This window comes from Hylaeus volcanicus, chromosome 1 (genome assembly GCF_026283585.1).
Source record: "Hylaeus volcanicus isolate JK05 chromosome 1, UHH_iyHylVolc1.0_haploid, whole genome shotgun sequence".
Taxonomy (NCBI): domain Eukaryota; kingdom Metazoa; phylum Arthropoda; class Insecta; order Hymenoptera; family Colletidae; genus Hylaeus; species Hylaeus volcanicus.
In genome coordinates, this window is record NC_071976.1 from 263,260 (window position 1) to 286,693 (window position 23,434).

At 40.7% G+C, this 23,434-nt stretch overlaps 1 protein-coding gene across 5 annotated transcripts in view; it reads left to right on the forward strand.

The window, feature by feature from the left end:
- LOC128873681 (rap1 GTPase-activating protein 1) overlaps positions 1-22,774 on the forward strand; it is a 63,668-nt gene extending 40,894 nt beyond the window's left edge. For 4 of the 5 annotated variants that reach the window (XM_054117409.1, XM_054117419.1, XM_054117438.1 and 1 more), the window contains 7 exons: positions 14,166-14,474; positions 16,188-16,370; positions 17,116-17,354; positions 17,627-17,905; positions 18,127-18,292; positions 18,435-19,277; positions 19,398-22,774. In XM_054117409.1, the coding sequence (XP_053973384.1) occupies positions 14,166-14,474; positions 16,188-16,370; positions 17,116-17,354; positions 17,627-17,905; positions 18,127-18,292; positions 18,435-19,277; positions 19,398-19,559 (2,181 nt within the window). In that variant the 3' untranslated portion in view covers positions 19,560-22,774. Of the gene's footprint in view, positions 1-246; positions 1,554-14,165; positions 14,475-16,187; positions 16,371-17,115; positions 17,355-17,626; positions 17,906-18,126; positions 18,293-18,434; positions 19,278-19,397 lie in introns of those variants that run through there. The other variant, XM_054117446.1, reaches the window with a different exon arrangement.
- Positions 22,775-23,434: the final 660 nt, after the last annotated feature.

Sequence of the window (23,434 nt, forward strand, 5' to 3'; positions counted from 1 at the left end):
TCGCGAGGAGAAAAAGGTGATCCAAGTTCCCGTGGAATCGAGTTTACGCGCTCGATGGCGACCATGGCAACGTTTGTTCACGGTACGACAGCAGCAGGATGGTGGGAGCTCCAAGAGCTCCAAGAACAGCAGGACGTTGAAGCGATCGGGACGCGCGGGGGTAAGGAGTGGTTGGTTGGTGGGGGTTTGCGGGGTGGTGGGGAAGCAGGGACAGCAGACGAGGCAAGCCTCTCGAATCGTACGGTTACGTTACGGGTTACGGTCTCGATGCCAGTCGTGTTTCTGCACTTGTGCGTGTCGAAGCGTGTGTAGTGCGCGCGTTCGCTCTTATTCTACGTGTTTGCGTGGCTACGTGCGCCTGTTTCGTCCGTGTCTGCTGCGCGATCCTTTCCGTCGAACGCGCCCACGGTGTAAACACTTTCTATTCCGACCTCGGCTCGGTTGCCGATCGAAACGTGGGCGACGAGAACAGAGGAGCCAAAGTAGTCGTGAAAAAGTGACACACACCGCGTTAAGTGCGATCCTTGGTTGTTATCGCCCCGGCATAATCGTCGAATCAAATTACGAGAATGACGGTGAATCTCAATGACGAAATGAACAATCGTATACTGGAGCTGGAAGCGAACCACGATCGAATGGGATCCTAAATAGTTTTCCGCGGTGCTTGATGGTCAGTGGTCAGTGGTTGGTGGTTGGTGGTTAGTGGTTGGTGGTGTTTGTACACTGACGCGACGGTAGAATGTCAGTGAGGTCGGCACGTTGAGTTACGCGTTGGCCCGAAGTTGTTAGAGAAAGGCAGAAATTCACGTATTTTCTGGCGCTGACTGCGGTACGCGTATACGTATTATGCTTGCAAGCCACTGCGTTACATGCGATTCTGGCTGTTATTTCCCGCGTGTTTTCAAAACAAGTCTCCTAATAACTTTGTGCTCACGGTATCGTTTTCAATACGAACCAGTTTGCCAATGTATATCCTCGTTACGAAATTACGATTAAACGAGTCGAGTTACCTTTTTTAAACGCATTTTGTTTGTTCGCATTTTCATTATATTCGCGATAAAACAGGCCGATGTACGTTAATAGACGGAAATAATATTTCACCGCGTCTACGTGTAAAGTAGGAAAGAGCTGACAGTGTCGTGTATTCCGTGCGCGGAGTTGAATTTCTGTTATTTCGCTGACGCCGAAGCGTCCAGCATCTCGGGGATCAGTGTAGCCTGGTAAAGGTGCAACAGGACATTCACGTTAGGTTAGGTCGGAGCGTTGAGATCGAACTGGTTTCCGTAGTGCGAAGGTTGAAAAGATACTCGTGTTCGGTAAAGCCTCGAAGCCAATCAAGGATACGATAGACGGTTATGATGGGTGTACTGAGATGGAGGCACGACCTCAGATCGGATGCCAGCCAACAGCAGCAGCAGCAGCAACAACAACAACCACAACAACAACAACAACAACAACAACAACAACAAAGGCCCAACACCGACCGTTCTTCGGCAGGACACAATAATCATGCGCACGCGCATACCCACACGCTCCCGAAACTTATATCACAGGTCAGTTTTTCCCGCGCTCTTGGAAACACTACGATCAAAGATGAAGAAAATTTTGATTCGATCGATCAATGACAAATAACGGTATCGTATAGCGATTTGTGATACATACGTATAATATGCTTCCGTGAAAAGTCTGTACACTTTCATGTATTTCATCATTGATGTTTCCGTTGAGTTCAACTGTGTATAGGTTAGAGCGATAAGGCAATTTTCAAATCAATTCATGGATGTTTAATCTTTCCAAGCACTTTCTCTATCAGTTATTTGGTCGATTTCGTCGTTTGAGACCCTATACCGGTAACCGGTGTTATACATATACATATACATATACATGTATAGCACACGAGGTGATAAGCGAGCGAACCGATTAATGGAATAATCGTCGAAGCATCGTGTGCGATAGTTTGACGTCTTGCGGTATTTGGAAACGATTTGTTCGCTATCTTAATTCCTGTAATTACGCGTGCCGGACCACTTCCGCGTATTTCCTTTTCGTACATGAAACGGTTACGATACGTCACAGTTGAGAAGGTTGCCGTTACACTTTTTGCGCGCAAGCTTGACGAGCTTTTACCCACGAAGACGAAGATAAAGTGGCGATGAAAGAAAAGAAAGGGATCCAAGCCAGAGGCGGACGGATCGGAAAGAAACAGTGGCAAGAAACGAGCGCGGTAACTGTAACCACAAAGATCGGCTTGGCGGTAATTTTCCTCTAACAACCCGTTACTCCATCGTTCTGCGCCGCGAAACTCTTTAAAAAGTCCTATTTTCCCATGACCAGCCGCGAGTCGTTGGTTACGCGTGCACGTACAATCTCTTGTATAGACACACGCTCCCTCTTGTACGACCTTTTTGCCAATGATAGGCTCGACACTACAACTCGGACTTGTCGTCGAATTTTTCTGCATTCGAATGATATTCGAATGGCCAAGTATCGCAAACTATCACTGGAATATAAACTTCAAATCTATAGGTACGCGTAAATACGCGATTACAATACACCGAAAGGACATGGAGTCGTCTAGCGAGTTAAAGGCTCGCTCTTAACGACTCGCCAGCACGTGCTCGGCGACAGACATTTTAATTCTCGTTCAAGACGAACTGGGCCTGATTGGCAAGAATTACATTTGTCGTCGAACGAACGTTTAAAGATCTCGAAACGACGACTTATTAGCGGCGTCCATGCTGTCGTTGGTTGATTCGTCGTACTCGATTCCGCCGATAATTCGAGTATTCTATTATAGGCGAGTGCGCGCACGAGTTGCGATTTGTCACTTGTTTTATCCGTTACACGCGTTTAAATCAGGACCGAGTAATGCGATGACTTTACTGGATTTTCTATCGACCTTTCCTATTCGTTTTTAAATGTTCATTTCGGAAGCTTCTTGGGATGTTCTCGTCTCTCGTCTCTCGTAAGTTTAGAGTAGCTCTCGATGCCCTGCGAAAGCAGTTGTGTCTCGCAAATAGGTACGATTGGATTCACCCGTTGAAATTTCTTCATTTGCATACACATGCTAAAAGATTAGAGTCCGCACGCACGCCGGAATGGAATGGAATGGAATGGAATGGAATGGAATGGAATGGAATGGAGCGGCTCGCGTTGCAGTCAGCCGCGGCGCCAATAATATGGCTGCGAAAGGGTACTAGTCGTACTTTGATATTGCTCAACAGTCCATTAAATATTGTATCATCCACGTAATTATTATTGACAAATTAATCGTTTCGTTACGCAACGTTGACTGTAGCGAAAGTCGAGCCTTCCGAAAATTCTACGTTGATTGTCGTATTTAAGGAACGTGTTCCGATAACGAGTATCCCATTCGTTTTTTTCTTACGTATTTTACACATGTGTACAGAAATGATAGATTTGTTTGCTCTGAAAGATCGTTTGATACGATTTCAGGAGATTTTTAGGAACGACCGTCGCGAGTGTCGTAATCGTTGAGTACCGTTCGGATCGTGTGCGAATAGAAAAAAAAAGTTCCCGGAAGCGTTACAGGATAAGTGCAACACGAGAAATGTATTTTCTCTGCGGTAGTAAATGCGGGATTCGTGCAGCGGATCGAATGCATTTTAAAAAAGCAACGCGGAGTATTTTCTACATTCTCTGCCGCACTATTGTTTCGCGATACGTGCAGACTCTTTTAGAAAAACGAAACTGGATACACGGTGCATTTCGAAGCATCCCGCATACAAGATCGTTGCTCTGCAACGAAATTGCATGTAAAGTTGAAATGTTCTCCCAGGTTGTTGGCACGTATGTACATTGTTCTAACTCGTAATTTCTTAAAGTTTAACATCGCGTAGAAAAACGTTGCGATTCAAAGTAAATTTCACTTTGATCTAATTAAGAAATGGAGCAGTCGGGCCATTTTTCGTTGGAAATTCGTTGTTGGTCACGCACGGAGAAAATTAATCGCGGCAGGAAATGATTCCGGAGATCGAACTGTTGCAAATACAAAACATGAGCGGAGAAGCGTTTCATAGCCGTAAAAAACCAAGTGGCGCGCGCTCACGGTTAGCGGCTCGACTCCGTTCTAAAAGGCGGTTTGCAAAAGGGGCCGCACAGCTGTTCTCATATGGCTCCTTCTCTCTTTTTTTCTTATTTTAACGTATAAGGCCCGAAGCCAAGGCGGAGCAGCGTACACGTTCGCGTAGCTGCCCCAGAAGCGAGATTTTAGTAAGAGACGCGTTCGCTTGGTCGCCATATAGACAAGCCAGGTGCAAACACGCCGCACAGCTGCCAGCTCGTTCGCTCTACGACCAATGAAACGACGAAAAATCGATCCATCCTAGAACAGGATCAAGTTTTCGCTAGACAGTGTCCGGACTTGCAATGCGGCAACAGAATCGATACGTTAGATTACCTTTGTAACCCATTTCGAACGTTTATTCCTATTCTTTCTTCGTGCTGAAACACGCACGCACGCATCGTGAGTCGATAACAATTCTAAGCAGACATAATTATTCTTATTACGAATGAAAACGAATGTTAAATACTTTGATGTCAAAGTAAAATACTCTTCCTGAAAAAGAATTGGCTTCGCGACTCAGTTGTTTCTTCTTTTTCTTTTTTTTTTCTTTTTCTTTTCTTCTTGCCTTGTTTCGGATGGCATGGCGCAGCGACACCATAATGCATATCATCGCTGTAATTATCGATCTTATCGCGGAATTGAAACGAACGTCGAGAGCTTCGCGAAAGGTTATCGTAGTTAGATCGAATGATAACGTGTTCGAATCAGCTTAAAAAACGCGTGTACTTGTGTAATATCGTATCGAACATTTAAATACAATGGTACGAAAACCGTTTGATATATTTGATCACGATCGTGTTTGCTCGTAGTCGGTAATTTCACGATTTCGACCTTAACCCGGTTTAGGAACGAGTAATGCGCGTTTACCTCCTAAAACGTTGCACGGTAAACACGATCAAAAAATCCCCCCAGCCGGTAAAAGACACGATTCATCGAGTAGGTTCGTGCCGATAAAAAATATTTTTTTAAGTTGTCAGTGTTTAATTCTTATCTAGAAGATTTCGAGATTCTTGAGAGCACCGACACTCGCGATACAGTTACGCAAAGAAATCGGTTCTTTCCGTCTTTAAAGTGCACGCGACGATAATGAAAATGTCACCGTCCTTGGTTTAGAATGATAGCATCCGTTATGCTTGTTCAAAATCTTGCATCAGGGACACTCGAATGATACAGTCTTACTTCCGGCAAGAGCCATTTATCGTAACGAGGTCGAAAGGATCGCGAACTTTTGCGAGACATTCTGAAAACGTGTATACTTTACTTTCGTTCTTTTTATCCTTTCTGTCGTTCATGTTTCATAACTGCTAACCAGTGACATTCTGTTCCTGAAATATACATGTATATATGTATACATATATGTAGTAGAGCAATTCGAAAATAATTCATTGTTTTGGTGAAATCCGAGCGTATACCCCATGGATTCCCGCTATCGATAGGTTTTCATTCTCGGTATTCAAACCCGTTACGTCGGAACGTAATACATACAAACATTGTGTTGCGTAATTTCAGATAGACAGTTGCTCGCAGCAGACCATGAATTGCATCGCACACTTTTTTTTCTTCTTTTTTTCCTTTACGAATTTCCAACACATTCTCGGTATTTAAATGTCTGTTATTGAACGTATCCGTATCATTTGTATTTTTCACACTCTGACAAATATTAATAAATATTAATAGTCGCAAACGTATCGTAAATGAAAAGTAAAGGAAATTTTGAGCTTTTGGGGTTGTTTTCCGTGCAAGGACTCGCGGTAAAATCGCGGCGCTCTGGGCCAATGACTATATTCGGTCGTGTTCGAGGCATAGATTGGGCGTCGTTAGTAGAAATGACCACGGTTCGCGACGACGATTTCATTCCTGGCACACCTTTTGCTTTAGGTAGGTATATGTATGTATACGAGGCAGACGGTACATGGGCGCGTCCAACTATGCGCTCCCGTACTGAATTATTCATCCCCACGGGAGACACCGTCTCTCTTGTTTCTTTCTCCTTCTCCGGCACATCGGATGGAAGAAAAAAAAGTTGTCTTTTTCCTCGACTTTTCTTCTTTTCTCGGTCGCAAAAATCCAACACTTTCGTTGGCGAGATATTCTGGAAACTTTGGAACCGAAATCATCTTTCCGATTATTCTTGTAGACGTTTAGTTTAGTTTAGAGCGCATCGCAGATGAGTTTCTTGCTGTGTTTTAGACAAAAAAAAACCAAGGTTACTCGGTGTACCGACTGTACCTAATTGCGAGTAGGTGCACGTTACGTGTCGTATAATAAATATCGTTATCGAATTCAGGTGACTAGCCAGTCAACTTGAAACGAATACAAGTCTGGACTAGACAAGTTTTCCGTTAATTCGATAAATTTTCTCGGCAAAAAACAAACACTCGAGCAAGTATGCAATGCAGACATTCCGTTGACTAGTGTAATCGCGAGCATCGCTAGTTCCATAAAGATTTCTTGCGAGAAAGGGAAGCAAAGCGGTGCGCAATGTAATTGGATTTCTTCTTCCATGAACTTGGTCGATTTGTGCTTTTTGCCATGCCGAGCTCTGCCACGAAAACCGCTACGGAGGGGCTCTTGATTTTTCAACTACTATACAACTATGATCGCAACCTTTGTAACTCGCGAACCGAGTGCGCTGCGTATTTTGAGACCCGTGTAATTCTTCTTGAGCTATTGCCCCCCCCCCCCCCCTTGCTCGTAAACTTTTAATCGTTTTACCGTTTACATATTCACGTGCGCTTGTTTCCTTGAAACAACTTTATTTACAATAATACGGAACATATTTGAAACCGAAGGATAAAAGGAACGAAATTGAGAAAAACTTTATTTTTCCATAACTTGTCGGAGATCATTTTCGTTCTGCACCCGTTTAGTATTCAATTAAAGTTACTATTTACTCACTGTTGTTGGCGGCTAATAAAGTTATCATATTCGATGTTTCTTAACGAGGCTAGAACTTGCCATGAAAAGCGAAAAGAAATCGATGATTGGCAATACTAATTACTCTGGAGGATTTAAAATTGTCTATCGATGATACAGTACCGTGGTTATAGTGGAATTAATTATCGCGCTTGATCGGCACGTTCTCTCATTCATCGATATAATTACACGGCTATGTGAGAGTCTAACCGTTTTTTCCTCTTTGCGCATTATATTCGGTACTGTTTTAAATCTCGAGAGCGATGAATCGAATCGTCGGCGTCGGCGTCGGCGTCGGCGTCAGCGTCGACGTCGGTGTCGGTGTCGGTGTCGGTGTCGAGGCGACCATAATTGCTCCGTTTCCTCTCATTAGATTATCGCTTACGTGGCTGGAATACATAGCACTCGACTTTAAGTGTCGCGATATAACCGTAGCGTTAAGTTTTTCGTAGTTGATAACAACGTACACACGCGCGTTGTTATTTTTTCTTTCGCTTTCGCGTAATACGAATAATCAGCGTTCATTTTTCCGTTAGAAAAGATTCTTTCACATTATTATTTACTTATTATCACTCGTATCCCTACTTTTTACCAAATCTATTTTGGTACTGTTACGTGTCTCGAAAGGACTATTAGTACTTATTTACAAGAATTGCAGAGTTTTAGGAAACTGAGAATCGCATATCCTCCCTTACAGAAGTATCTGTGCAAAGGTGTGTAAATACGAGATAGGCAAGTAAATACACGTGCACGTAACGTTTGTGTGAATCGCATAGACGAGCCCGTGATACAGATACGATGAGAACGAGAACGCGAACGAGAACGAGAACGAGAACGAAAAGAATGAAGAGATGAAAGAAGAACGACGAATCTGTATTCGTGCAGTTTGCTTAGGGTCGAGGGATAATGCGGCAAACTCCCCGGTTTGTCAGGGGGTTAAAAAGGCTCTTCTTTCTCTCGATTCTCTGTCTCGCCCTTACGACCTGCATTATTAATACGCGAGTTGCGTTCAGCCTTTTCCTTTACACCCCTCTATCCCACTCCATTTCATCCCCCTATCCTGTGTCTCTCTTGTGCTCTTTTGTTTACTCTCGTCGTTCTTCGGTTAGCTAAACTACGCTCGAAACTCATTCGACTCGTCGACGACGCCGACGATCGGGAACGTTAAAAGAAACAAAAGAGGTCAGTACAAATTGATACGATTCTTTTACTTTTTGCTTACTTTTCTCTTTTTTATCCAAGTTAGTTACTCGGTTATATTACCTACAACTAACGCAACGAGAGTAAAATTCCTTCACGGTGCAGAGTTTCGTGTAGCATCTTCGGGCGACTTGGATCATCGCCGCGAATATTTACCGTTCACAATGGAAACTTGAAATAATGAAATAACTTCCGCTAATGTATCTGCCTTGGTGCTCGACCACTCTGTCATTATAAAAGCTCGAGTAAGCGGCTTTCTATGTCTCATCCTGCTTGGACTATGCATACTCAGTGTTTCAAGCATTTCTTTGTATCGATAACATATTTCTGTCTTGTTTTCGCATCGATTTCCCAACTTTCCCGTTGCAGTTCTTTGCCGATCAAACGAACCAACTGTACTCTTGGTATCGTATACTCGATGCCTTTTACGCCTACGTATTAGAAAGTCTTAAATTACTTATGGATGAATCTACTCTTAACGCCACTCTCTTTTCTGATACGACACAACATACTTGACTATTATTGGATGCGTCACGTTTCCTACTTGGAAGCTTCTAGCTTCCGGTGTGCAATTAAGAAGGATGTAACTAATAAGTCCAAAGCGTTGTTATCTCATTGTTGCAATCTTATGGTGTCCGTAGAAATTTTCCACTTATCGAACCGTCTTTTCTCTAAGGGTTTTTGATTTTTCTATAGTTTTCCATCATTGTTAAATTCGTGTGTGCGCTAATACCATTTTTTCTTATTGTTAGAGGATCAAACAAAACGAGACTAAAACGAGACTAACTCTGACAAAACGAGATAACTCGGGACATGGATCGATGATACATCACTCGATGGAATTTCTCTCCAAGTACATTTCTGTGATCGGACTTTATCAAAGTATTATTCTCCCCCGCATTGGTATTACCGGCAATACATGAGTCAGACACGAAATTGGCCTCCAATCTTGACTACCTATGGTTCGATCGATTCATGGAGTCAATAGTCTCTTCTTCCGTTGCTCTGGCGTATAAAAATCATTGGGGTGTCTAGCTGGTATATCGTATATTACCGGTCTTTGCCTAGGAAACTTTTCTTTCTCTTCTCTTCTCTTCTCTTCTCTTCTCTTCTCTCTTTACGGTCGTTTGCATTCTCCCCTAAAATTCCAGGAAAGGAGATATGACTAAGATATAGTCAAGGGTGTCTCTCCCTCTTCTATCTTTGCCTCGATGCTAATGACGCGCCGGTTTGTATGTACATACATACATACACATACATACCTGACGCCGCTTTCGTTCGAAATATTTTTCGAGGGAAAAAGACTAACTACCAGAAGGATATTTTTAATGATTGATCTAAAACAAAATTGCAACATCCATCTTAGAAGAATAGAAAATTCACAAAGGACGGCAAAGTAAAACATGTATTCGCGAACAAATAGTTTTTCTGTTGTATTGAACCGTGCCTTTGGAAATGTGACCTGAAACAGTTGGTAGAAACAGTGATCGCGGTAGACTGTGCGAAAAACAAGCCTGGAGGAAACACAAGACCGGGAAAACTGATAGAGATAAAAATGATGTGTAGATGACGATGCAAAAAATACCACTTGGATACCTCGATAATGTTGAAGAAAACAGAGGTAAACACTGACATTTATGCGAATATAAATGGGGATTAAAAGTAAAATTTTCTATTTTCATGACACGTAACGATTGATCAGAATTCACCGGACCAAGTAATTTACAAGCATCGAGCGTGTCGTTGTACGCAACACATTTATTGACGATAACTGCATTATTTCCTTGTTTACATTCAGAGAGCATAATACGCTGAATGCGTGTCTTATCGAATGTATGCCACCCCGAACATCGATGAGGCGGCGTTTCCGCTTGAATTATAAATAACGACGTACCACCGATAGAAACAACACGTCACTGTCCACCCTATATATGAAATCCATTCCAAAAATCACGTTGTTTCGCAACAGAGAATAGTCTAAAGATATGCCGAGTAAAAGAGATTGTAATAAGAGTTGAGGTTAGTATACTTGTACATTCTATTCTACGTCTATGGTTTTATCTCGATAAATAATTTCATCGATTCGTTAATTCATAATTTTTGTATATTTTCCCTCTGTGTGTTTCAACTAAATCTCGTTCTGAAAACGTGGTGTATTTCTTTCTGTATCGGAGAAAGAAACATGGAAATGTATTGGCACCGATAGGCATAATGGCAGGCCTAGCAAATTGAGAGAAATATATGGGGGACGTCGCAAGCACCGCGAAGAAAGAACGTCGTAGCGGGCAGAAAAATTGAGACCGCACCGAGAGGACGATAGAAAACGAGGGAACAAGACTTGGCCAAGAGGCATGGCATACAGCATAAACGTGGTGTTTGTGCGTCGTGACTCATCGAGTGCCAACCGTAGAAAAGCCTCGATTGCATCGACGCGACGCGACGCGATGCGACGAGAGGAGGAACACAAGAACGGTACAATTCTAGGAGAAGAAACGGGGTAAACTCGTCGAGTGTGGATATGCCGGAGCAGGAAACGGCAAGATTGAATGGAAGTATACAAACATTTACGTTTAGATGAAAATTACCCTATACACGAAAAATATAGTATACAACGTGAGACAACGTTCTTTTCTGCGCGAACGATACAAGTCCGTCGCGTAACAAAAGTGGCGAGTAATGCAAATAACCCATATCGGTACATTATACACTAACAACGTGCGCTGGAAACGTTGCTCGCATTAAAAGTGCTGGTTCGTAACAGCTAGATAGCGAAGCAGCGGTATACATACAATAGTTGAGCCTCGACAACCCATTAACTCGACGTTTTTCAAACGCGAACAAACATTTTTAACATGAAAAAATGAAAATTATTTAAAAAATGTATTGCAATTATGCATCCATCACGAGATGTTAACAAACTTCAGAGTTTTAGAACGAAGCGACGGGCCCCGCCGTGCATTTTCATCGTTGCCCGTACTATACTTGCAAGAAAGCGACGCCGACGTATTTCCCGTGGTTTTACCTGCTCCATTCCTTACAGAATACGTACACGTATATATGAGTGAAGCAGAATGGCTGGTCGCTTGGAGAAACACGTCCTCCTCAGAATTTAATCTTTAAAGATTTTCAAGCCTTGGCTAGCTTGGCCTACATACCCAATCCTTAGCCATTCGGAACATCTTGAGCATTTTTCGTTCACATTGGATAATTGAAAGTAATAGGATTACGTGTACCAAGTATAAGTGTACATTGGGAAACCAAGTATCAACGTACTTGTGTGTATGTGTGTTGTACCTAGCGCGGTGACTCTCGTATAACGTGGTCGATATCGATACGTTGCCTGAGATATTGTACTAAATCGCGTTTTAGGAACTTGGCAAGTTAAAGAAGCACTTGTCAGCGTTTGGTTTATGGTTTATATTGTATTTTTACGTGTATACTCGAAAGAATGAAAAACGATAATCTGTATCTCGGTACACCATTTTTTAAAGTGACGAAACTCGGGGTCGATGGCTTTAAACGATAGAGAATAGCAGTTTTCTCGTAATCTCTCAAGTAAATCCGAACAATGATTATTTTTAAACAAACGCTTTTTTACAATCGTAGATGTTCCGATTGCGATTGTATTAAATCAGAAGGCTGGAAAGAGTCTCCCACCAGAAGAGCCATTAACGTAGAAAATATGCGCGCTCGAGTTTACGAAGAAAGCAATTAACGCTCGCACGTGGAATCGCATCTAACGCCTGTGCACGGTTAACGTTTTACTTGGCGGTAAGTCGGTTAATTACGTGTTCATTATCGGAACAAGGGAAGGAACAGGAACAAGATTTATCGCGTTAAAAATCCGCTCGACGGACACGCTACACCAGGGATTCTCAACAAGGACCTACGGCTCTCTCGAATCGAATCGAATCGAATCGAATCGAATCGAATCGAATCGAACCGAACATTTATTTGTAGTAAAGTATGCGTTTCGCAGCTGATTCTATGTAAACGATTAATTCCGCGTATGTTAACGTATCATCACATGTACGGTTAAGTGTCAGCAAACATTATTTATTAGCGCCTAACGTACAATGACGTGTACGTATCGACGAGTGCAAATCCACGTAAAGCTGCGAACGTTTAAAAGGAAAAGCGTAAAAAAGATAATGTTAAGATAAATAGAGAGAAATAAGTGGGAAGCGTTGGTGATTTCATTGGGACAACGACAGGAAGAGGTAAGACCCGGTAGAGTTAAAAGTAATGCGGATGTGGCCGCTCGGATTACGTTTCACAGTCTTCGTCAACGTCTGGCTTAAACTTCCTGCAGTTTCCCGATGCTCTCTCGTGCCATTCGCTGTCCAAGGAAATTCATTTTTTCCCCTCTGCCTTTCGTCCACTAATTTAAGTGCTTCTAAATTCGTATTCGTACGCCTTGGTCCAGTGGGGGGAAAAATGTACGAACCGATCTTGTCGAAATAGACGGAAAAAGAGAGGATCTTTTGGTTCCGTAGTTTGTGTCCTCGGTCCTCGGTCCTCGGTTCTTGGTGTTCTCGACTTGTTTCCTTTTTCTCCGCTGCCAAATATAAACTCGAGTCGAAGCATCGGGGAAGAAGCAATGCTAGCAGCCGGAGAAAAAGATGGTGGAAAAAAAGGTCTTCTGGTTTTACTATGTTTAGATCCAGGGCTAGAGGTCTCACGATTTTTACGAAGAATTTCGTTTCCTCGTATAATGAGCGTACTTTGGAATCTACGTACCACGAGAAATTCAAAGTTAGTCAATTGGCAATAATAAAAGGTAATAATCGCAGAGTACATGAATGTTAATGGTTAAGGGCAAGCAGCACAACTGGAAGCTGAAATAACTGATTGGTCGTTCGATATCACAGAAGCAACGATATACACGAGCAGCCGTTTGCGTTATGCTCGTAAGTATTACTATACATGTACAGACCTACCACCTGCCGTAACACCACATGTTCCTATTATTATCAGCGGTCGCCGCCCTTTTAATGGTCAGTGTGCAGCAGCGTGCGTCATTTCCATTGCATAGCGGTTAATTCGAAGGGTCCAGGTAGACAAAAGTATCGAAAAGATATTACCACCAGATACAACGAAAATTCGTTTAACGTTTAAAGCAAACATTACAAAGCAACTATAACCGCGATGAAATTTGGTTTTATTATTTTAGCTCGGGTTGTATAACACGTTTAAAAATATATGTACGCGATAAGCATAAGTACGAGTATACCAAGTAACTGCATGCGATCTGAAATGAAAGATAATATCGACCGAATTATACCTACCGAATACTACCGAGTTAATTTTTCAAGAATAATCGCACGATGAGAGACGATTAACGAAGGCACATCTTAACGGAGGTATGGTCTTCGATAATCGATATTCCACGTGACACGTGATAACGTCCAACCAGTGATATTTTGGCAGCACATGTTACCTGCAGGATCGTGTGCGTTCTATGCACTTTCCGTTGTTCGTGCTCCATTCCATATTCCATATTCCATATTCCATATTCCATATTCCGTATTCCGTATTCCGTATTCCATATTGCCTGATCAATATGTTCCACTTTGTATATTCTTTAGCTGTCGAGTAGAAATATTTATCTTAGATCTAAATAATAACATAATTCTTAGGAGAAAGGAATATTTGATTGCGCGAGAGTAGACATAGGCAAACTATAGTTACGCAAATAGTAACTGGTTGGGTTAAACAATTCGACAATCATACTTGAACGTGTTGGTCGATAAGCAAACTATCGATATTTCTACCAGTTGTCTGTCGCATAGCTAACTACGTGCGATAACACGTTACGAATATCGTGCACCTTGAATACGTATATGTATGTACTATATGTATAGATAAGTTCGGAAAATGTTGAAAAGTTTGAAACGTTGGATAGCGTTGAATAGAGATCCAAAGCACGTAGCAAACTAGCCTGATATCGTCGCGATTACAGACCCCGAGGGAGGACAGGGCAGCCTCGAGTCCTGGTAATCAGAATAATCACACACCCTCGCCTTCTCCGTCGCCGGTCGGAGATGCACCGGTTGGCAGGGCTCTTATGGAGGCTGCGCTTCAGCAAGCCACTTCCGGATCTCAGCCACCTTTGGTGGTGATACCACCTGGATATTGGATCGATGGTACCGATCATCGGCATCCCCTGGACTCGACTGGTAGGGCGTTACTTCCGGCACAGCCTGCCTGGCAACCCAGAATAGACCAAGACGACACCGCCAAATGTTACAGGCGATTCTTCGTTGGCAGGGTATGTAAATTATACATTAATTGTTTTATTATATTGTATATCGTTCATAAAATACTAACCAACCACACACGGACATTCCGGCCATTTCCGATTTCTTGACGATTCCTACTTTACGATCAGCCTATTGTTACGGTTCGCAGGCGTAAGCGCGCATACACGCGTAGAATCACGAGCGTAGATAGAAAAGGATGATGAGTCGAGGCGGATAGGAAAGGAGGGGTAAAGGGGCGCAGGAAAAGGAAAAGAGCACTTCGGGCGTGGGAGTGGGAACGTTCTCATAGTCTACACCGATGCCTATATTGTATATACCAATAAGAAGAAACTCTCCTCTTCTCTCCTTGACTCCCTTCTCCTCTTCGACATCCCTGATTTTCATTCTTAGACGCTTTTAAGATGCCTCCGTTTTTCTTCCGCTTGCCCCGACCCTTCTTTACCTGCATTATTTATGCATTGTACATATACATAGATAATAAGTTTGGATCGGGCTCGGTTAGATTCTGTTTTAAACTTGTTGAAACAGTCGTGGAGAAGTCATCGCGAATTTATCGCGTCTTTATTCGCAGTTGTGCTAATTAATAATTTTATCAAATTCCATGGGTACAAATATAGTCTTTCGCAAAATCATTCGATTTGCTATTTTCTGATTAAAGGTAACGCGTAAATTACGTCAAGTCGCGTCGCGTCGCATCCGAGCTGTGAAAGATGAAGCTCTATAACGAGAATAGCTAGATTAGTCTTCTCCTGTAATTAGTGTACGAAACGATGCATCATAGTAATTGGTATTTCGTGTCTGCTCTTGTTCCGCTTTTACCGTATATACTTTACAAGAAATTCAAAGCATGGACATTTCTCTTTTCCATTCCTTCGTAACTGTTCGTCCACCTGTCGTCCTTTTTTTCAAAGCACACCTGTCGCTATGCGTTATCTGCAATTAGCGTATAGTTCGAAATTGCGTTGTTATGGCATCGCAGATGTCGGTTATAAAAGTTGTCGAAAAAAGTAATAATTTGAATGAATTTGTTACTTAAAAATAATTAGAATAACGTAACGTGTATATTATATGATAGTATATCATAACATCCGTAATAATTATAACGAACTTGTTTCATATGAAATTCCATGTTGTTACAGGTAGAGTGACATGTTAGCTTAAATAGACTGGCCGTGTGGTGTAATATAATTAAATGTAACGCGTTGCTCTAGCACGTCTACGATAATGACACACCTCGGCGTGTTATGCCGTAACGCATACCGTGTAATGTAACGTAACGTAACGTAAAACACATGGTGCACTGTATCACTTGGTGCGTTTAATAACCATACTTATCTTTCTACGTGATCTGTATAATGCACAGTTGCAGTCTTAATGCTAAAAATAAAATTGTATGTAGTATATAGGTTTAGTTTGAAGCGATTGTTAGTTGATTTGGTTGAAAGTCAGAAAATTGATACGGAAGACAAAATGATTTGAATAGGAGAATCCAGCGAGTGTAAGTTTCGCGTGCTGGGCGTCGGCGTCGGCGTCGGCGTCGCGTCGCGTTATGTAACAATTTCCATGCTCTCGGTACGCACCAACAACGTCAAAGTCAGCCGATAGTTGGGTTGATTGTTGTTCGTTGTTGCGAGGACTTGGAAGTTGTCGGGGTTGACACCGTTGACAAAATGGCCCGCTGTGTTTCGTCTTGTTCGAACCTTTTCCTTTTCGTTTTGCAGGAGCACGTGAACCTGGTGGGAAGGGACGGAGAGAACGGGCCGGTCCTCGTCTCTGTGAAGGCCGAGACAGTCGCTGGACAGGAGCACTGGAGAGTCTTGTTGCGATTGCGAGCTGGCTCGACCCACGAATTGGTACCAGCCACGAACCTCGGTCCGAATCCGTCGCCGGCGAAAATGGTCAAGGTGAAGTTTCCCTTGTTTCTTTTACGCTTTACGCCCTTTACGGCTTTACGGAATACGTTCGAGTATTCTTTTGTTTAACGCTTTCACTGTGCCCAATTATCCCCTCGGAGGTTAACGGTGCTTCCAACAGTGTAACGTTGCAATGTACACATTCGAACGATATCAGTCGTACGTACATTCAAAGTAATTACAATACATAATACTGTAAATAAGAGTTTATGCAGCTCTATGTATATTTGTTTGCGATGTTAAGAAAGAATGATTACAATTAGAAAATATACCACGTATAATTGACGGAACGAGATAAGGTATCGATTATGTAAAAATCTCTAATCTCGAGCACCCCCTCTCCCAGATTTCGAAAACATACGATAAATATTTCTTGAAGAGTCAAGTTGACGAAAAGAATTGTCGAAATAATTGTAGAAGCTTAATACCGTTGACGATTGCGCGAAAAATACCACGTGAAACTGTTGGTTAAAGAGAAACAGATGTCGACTTTAATCGCATACAGTGTCATAGTCGTCTATATTTCAGAAAGAATTCCGCATGTAGCATTTTTTCTGATTTCAACTCTATTAGTATATCTAACCGATACACGGTGTGTAATGTACTATGTGTATACGCTAGATAGAGAGTGGGAAACTTTTAATTCGTCTCATATATTTTGTCTAGGGTCAAAATGAAAATGAAATATTTACTTGAATGAAGGTTAATGTCTGTTTAACGTGGATTCTTTGTACAGGCAATCAACGAGACGTTGAACGTAAGCACGCTGATGCCCGTGGTCTGTTCTGGTGCTGGTACACTGATAGCACGGTACGACGAACACGCGTTGGTGTCGAGGTTTAAATTCGGCGTTCTTCATCAACGTGCCGGGCAAATCACCGAGGAGCAACTTTTTGGAAACAGGCAAATTACGCCAGCTTTCCAAGAATTTCTCGACTTGCTAGGCCAAAGGATCGATTTGAAGGATCACAAAGGGTATATAACATTTCGTTTGTAGTCTATCGCTGTGTCGCTTAAAATACTGTATCGCTTAAAATAGAATAGCGCAAAGTGTCTCCGCGAAATACGAGTATATATATGAGTTTTTTAAACGAATATTATAGTTGTTATTCTATATATATATATATTGAGAATTTCACTGCGAGGGTCCACCGAGAGTTTAGGTTGTTTAATGTGTAATATGTATGTAATGTATGTAAACGGACTTGTACGACGCGACGTTAAGGCTCGAATGTTGATTTTCGCAGATATCGCGGAGGTTTGGATACTCGACACGGCCAGACCGGAGATTCTGCGGTATACGAGGTATTTCGAGGGCGAGAAGTGCTCTTCCATGTCGCCTCCCTTCTTCCATACAGTTCAGGGGACTCTCAGCAATTGCAGCGTAAAAGACACATCGGCAATGACATCGTCGCGATAATATTCCAAGAGGAGCCAACTCCTTTCAGCCCAGATATGATCGCCAGCCACTTCTTACATGCATTCATCGTGGTGCAGGTCGTTGACCCCTGCACTTCTAATACCAGGTATATATTTTTAGATTCGTGTACGTACGTACTTGTGTACCGTGTTCTTGACGCGTTAAGATGCCGTGAAATTCGGATATATCGGTTCTCTAATGTACTGTTAATTATCGAAACTGACAATGAGCTTAATTGTACGGTTGTAGATATAGAATGATATTACCGATGTTACCGATCGCGGCACAGTATTTCTAGGCATTTCTACATTCGTATTCTAAATACAGGTACAAAGTAAGCATCACGGCTCGAAACGATGTTCCTTGGTTTGGTCCAGCATTGCCAGCACCAGCTGTATTTATGCGAGGAGTCGAATTCAAGGAATTCCTTCTGACGAAATTAGTGAATGCTGAAAACGCAGCGTACAAAGCTGACAAGTTCTCGAAACTCGAGGTAACTATACAACTATTAAGCATCGTTTCTTTATTTCCAACTGAAATTTCTCGAGAATACTCTATATAGAAATGATAAGACAACAAGACACGATCCTCTACATCGATTCTCGATACTAACGAGATCAATTTCAAATGAATAGCTAAGAACGAGATCGGCACTGTTGGAGTCGTTGACGGAAGACTTGCAAGGAAAAACCGCGGAATTTCTTGGCGGAGCTATCGGTTTGGGAGGTGCCGGTTTAGGATTTGGTGGAAATTGCCCGGTAAGTCCGACGACGAGCGACGCATCGGGATCTGGTAGCGGAGGAAGCGGGTCTAGATTCATCGATACTGTTCGGAAGGCACTGATTTCGCGGGTCAGAAACGCGTCTACAGAGAGCGTACCTCAGCAGTTATCGAAAAAGGGTCAATCGGAGCCTAGTCCACCGAGCAATCGACAATCGACTACTAAGATTAGCGGGAAACGTTCGATAGAACCGTCGAGTCCTTTAGGCTCCCCTGATCTGACCCTTCGAAGAGATTCGGAACACGGGAGCCCTAGTTTAGGGAGCCAGGACAGTAGTTTGTCCAACACGGACAATCAGGATAGCAGTTTAGCCACCCTACAGCAAGACGAGGTCGATCGTAGAGAATCCACCGCGTCGGTTTGTACCAGCAACGATACAACCGTTATGGACAAAACTTCCGCACCTTCCGTCCAAAGGCTGACTCACGAAAACTTGAGGAAACAAGAAAGATCGGAGAAGACGGAGACTACGCAGCGTATTATTTCGGAAAGTGACGACAGTTCGTTGAATAGCGAACTTGAGCTCGACCAGGCCGTCTATCCTGACAGCGACACAGGCCTCGAATCGATGAGTTCTGCGGAAACTCACGACACGGCAAGGTGCGCCACCAAGGATGGCGTTTTAGAAAACGAAAACCTCAAGATGGAAGTTACAAGGCTTAAATGCGACAAGTTAGATCTACTGAGGCAGAATGTGGTATGTACCAAGTACCTTTTTCAATTTTAAATTGGAATTATTATTCATTTATTGATTCGTTCGATCTTTATATATTCAAATATCCCGTATACTTGACGCAGTAATTTCACTTTTTTACAGACTTGCCAACGTGATATAAAACGTCTACGAGAGAAGGAGCTACAATTGCAATCCGACCTTGCAGCCGCTTCAAAGGAAATTCTTCGATTGCGAGCAATGTTGAAAGAATGTTCAACGAGTATTCCATTGGATAACAACAATCAACAAACATCTACCGTTTAAAACTCTCCTCGAGATACGTTTAATACACCTGCATCGGTGAGCAACGTTTCCCATTACGACAATTAGACTTGAATAATTAGTTGGGCGTAATAGTTGACAACTCTTTACGAGAATACCGTTACTTTTTCGGAACCGTTTCTTTCGAGGGAAACCTTCCGAGAATTCATTGCAGAGAGTTTGAAACTTGCAATCGAGATGCTTTACGTTTTTACTTGGACTATATTAAACTTTCTTAGGTAGAAATTGGTACAAACGCTGTATATTAAACGTGACGGGTTTAGAAATGAAAACGAGATTTAGAAAACAAAATGAGTCTGCGATATACATATAATTATAGCGACGCGTCTTTTCAGATATTTGCAGCGTAGCTAATTGTTACTTGTGGTATAATACTTGTTTGACTTTTAACCATATTATTTATCTATTAATTTATTAATAGGTATAAGTCAACCTCTAATAGTCAATATAATTACAAATAAATGATCACACAAACACACGCAAACTTGAATAGAGATGGAAACATTAAAGACGTAGGCGCATCTTGTCATTATAATATTAGAAATTTTAGAATAAAACGTAAAATGGCCTTTAGACTAAGTGTTTCCGAAACTAAGTGTAAACACACAAATTAAATAATATAATACATTTTATCTGTAATAATTAAATGTTCATAAATTGAGGGCGTACATATACAGGTATGTATGTATTACGCACATACATACATGTACTATGTAGTCCTCGTGTTGTTTCTAAACGGGGTAACTAGCGTGTTGTCCCATAAAACAGTATAAAGCGACTGATTTAAGTATCGATGCGCTTATGGACTATAGAAATATGTATTTTATCGATATATTTCTCACGTCTCATGTTGAAACAAGAATGTGTATTGTTAGAAACAGTATTTATCACGGTAAATTTACCGAAACCATTACTAGTTTTTTTTTCTCTTGTATTAGACCGAAACAATTGTAGAAAGTACGAATGCTTTCGTTGATTAATCTTCCGATATCGTTAGCCAATTTAGCGTAAGATTAGTTTTTCTAGCCATTTTAACGATTACGATGATTTAGCTGCACCAAATTGTTTAAGACACACACACACTCACACACACACACACCGTACCGATGTGTCGTTAGCGTACGAATAGAACACGTATTATCGTTTATTGTTCACTAATACGCAACGTAAACTGAGCGTGCTTTGTTTGCTTAGTTACGCACTTTATTTTCATTATTTTTCACTGACGGTATTAGTAGACGATTTATTATTATCATTATCATTATTATTATTATTATTATTATTATTATTATTATTATTATTAGTAGTAGTAGTAGTAGTAGTAGTAGTAGTAATCACGTTGTACTTTATATCAGTTTTTTTTTGTAAATAATCGGCTATCTTCCTACACGGAAAGATCGAAAGTGTTAAAGAAAAGAAAGAACAGAGGGACACGAAAGTTCACTCATATATAATACCAAAGTTTATCTTAGTAAAATCTACGTCTCTTAGTTTTTCTACATTCCTTTTCATACAATATTTGCCTCTGAAGCGCGTATAAGATAGTATACATACATACATATACTTTTTCTCGATTGACGATTTTTTCTACAAGTACAAGTTTTCTTCTGTATTTCAATGAAACTTTGTATAACTTTACAAATACTTTGCAGATATATCACAATTATCACTGCCTATACGATGTCGTTTTCGAGTGTATCGCATTTTTCCCATTTTACACGAAACATCAGGTTTCTCGATATGACATAACCTTTTACATTCTTTACATTGCTTTGATATTGAAAAACTGTTATTTCTGAATGTTAACTGCGGGAGAGTTGTGTTTTATCAAATTTCACATCAAATTTTCGAAACTACGAGAAAAAATGATATTTCGAAATGAATATTTAGCAACGATGTATCTTTACAGTTACATTAAAGTTATTTCAAACAGTGATGTTTGTAATACCGGCAAACATCTCTGGATAAATAATGCTTCTGCAAATATACAAGAAAAATGCAGAAATCAGCAACTGTTGTAAACATTTTCCAGCAATGCTATTTCTAACTGTTCTAAAGACAACAAGCACACAGTATATTTTATACGGTTTACGATCGATGTATTTTCACGACGTTCTTTTAGATTGTATATTGACTGCTCGATTTCATGGAATTTATCGATCAAAATTACCATCAATGTCTTTTTTTACGTTACAAAAACCGAAGGTTACGGCACTGATAGAGGTGCAAAAATAGCTAAAATTCGTCGAAATGAAACCCTTTTATGTAAAAACGACATAAATTTTGTGAAACGGTGAATCTAAAAGATAAAGGTGAAAGAAATATGTTATAGGTATCTAGAGATAAATATGTAACAACTGGAAATTGTTTTTAAAAATATTACACAGACATTTACAAATTTATCAGCCGTAATCAAAGATCAGAATCGGAAAATCGAATCACTGTAGACTCTAATGCGTAGTGTTTATAAATTGATAAACTGGAACATCACAGATGCTGAAAAATGTATATCATAATTATTTTAAACTGTACCATTTTAGTATATTTAGTATAAAATGCGAAAACAATAATTTGACAAAAAACACGCACACGCGTATTATATAAAAAAAATCGATACCGCAGAACATTTGATAACATTTAGATACAGGCATTTAAAAGCAACTTCCATTATTTAGAATTAAATTTAATATTTATGAGAAATTCGTAATTAACCGAGGTTAATTTTATAAATGTATATATCACGAATTGTGTTTAAATTAATGGCTCATTTGATAAGAGCATCTCTTTGTCTAAATTTTAGGAGACAAAAACTAAGTTTACCATTCTCTAGTGTGATTTCTATGCTGGCCTTGCAAAATCAAAGAAAGATTATCTATATTACAAAGAGATATGTGTTATTATATTATGAGAGAGAGAGAGAGAGAGAGAGAGAGAGAGAGAGAAAATATTACTGCTATAAATATATATATCTATATATATATATATACATATATATATTTTGTATTTAATATTAATCGCCCAAATCTATCTAACAGAACTGCGAATACAATTACTCTCTGACACTATGACACGAAAGTATATATTTCTTATGACTGGTGTAAGTATTCGCATTCTATTTTTTTCTTTTCTATGCACGACTGTCAACATGAAAATCAGTGGTAACGATGTTCGTCAATAAATAAAATGATTTAAATCAATTGTTTACGTTTATTACCATACCGCTTTTACATATATAGAATAGATGTATAGCTTTACATATGAATAGATATGTATCATATCGCTGTTGGAATAATTTTATTAACACAATGATTGTTTAGAAAGAACACATAATATCAAAATATTTAGTATACACCAATTTATAACTTTTTCTTTTCTATAATAAAATTCATAAACTATAATTTGATTTGATTTTTACTAAAAACAAAAAAGAAATAATAATTAAGACAATTACAGTTGCAGTTAGTTTTTCAAGTATAATTGTATCTAACATAGTAGTCAAGAAAATAACAAAAATGCTAGTGTTGTTCCAAATGCATCCTAATATCTCCAAACACCTCCCAATACATCCTAACATTTGCTAACAACTCTTGATGTCTCCTAACGTTGCATGTGTACAATTGTACATACACTCCATGTGCATCCGTGTATATTCAGGCGGATCGGTGCGGGCCGGTGCGGGGGTGATGCAGTGAAAAACAATATTTCTGACAAACAGCACTATAGCCATCTAGCGGATGGATTAAAAGCTCAAATGGAGGTAGCTTGGCGAGAGCTAGAGAGAGAGTGAGAGTGAGAGTGAGAGTGAGAGTGAGAGTGAGAGTGAGTGTGAGAGTGAGTGTGAGAGTGAGTGTGAGAGT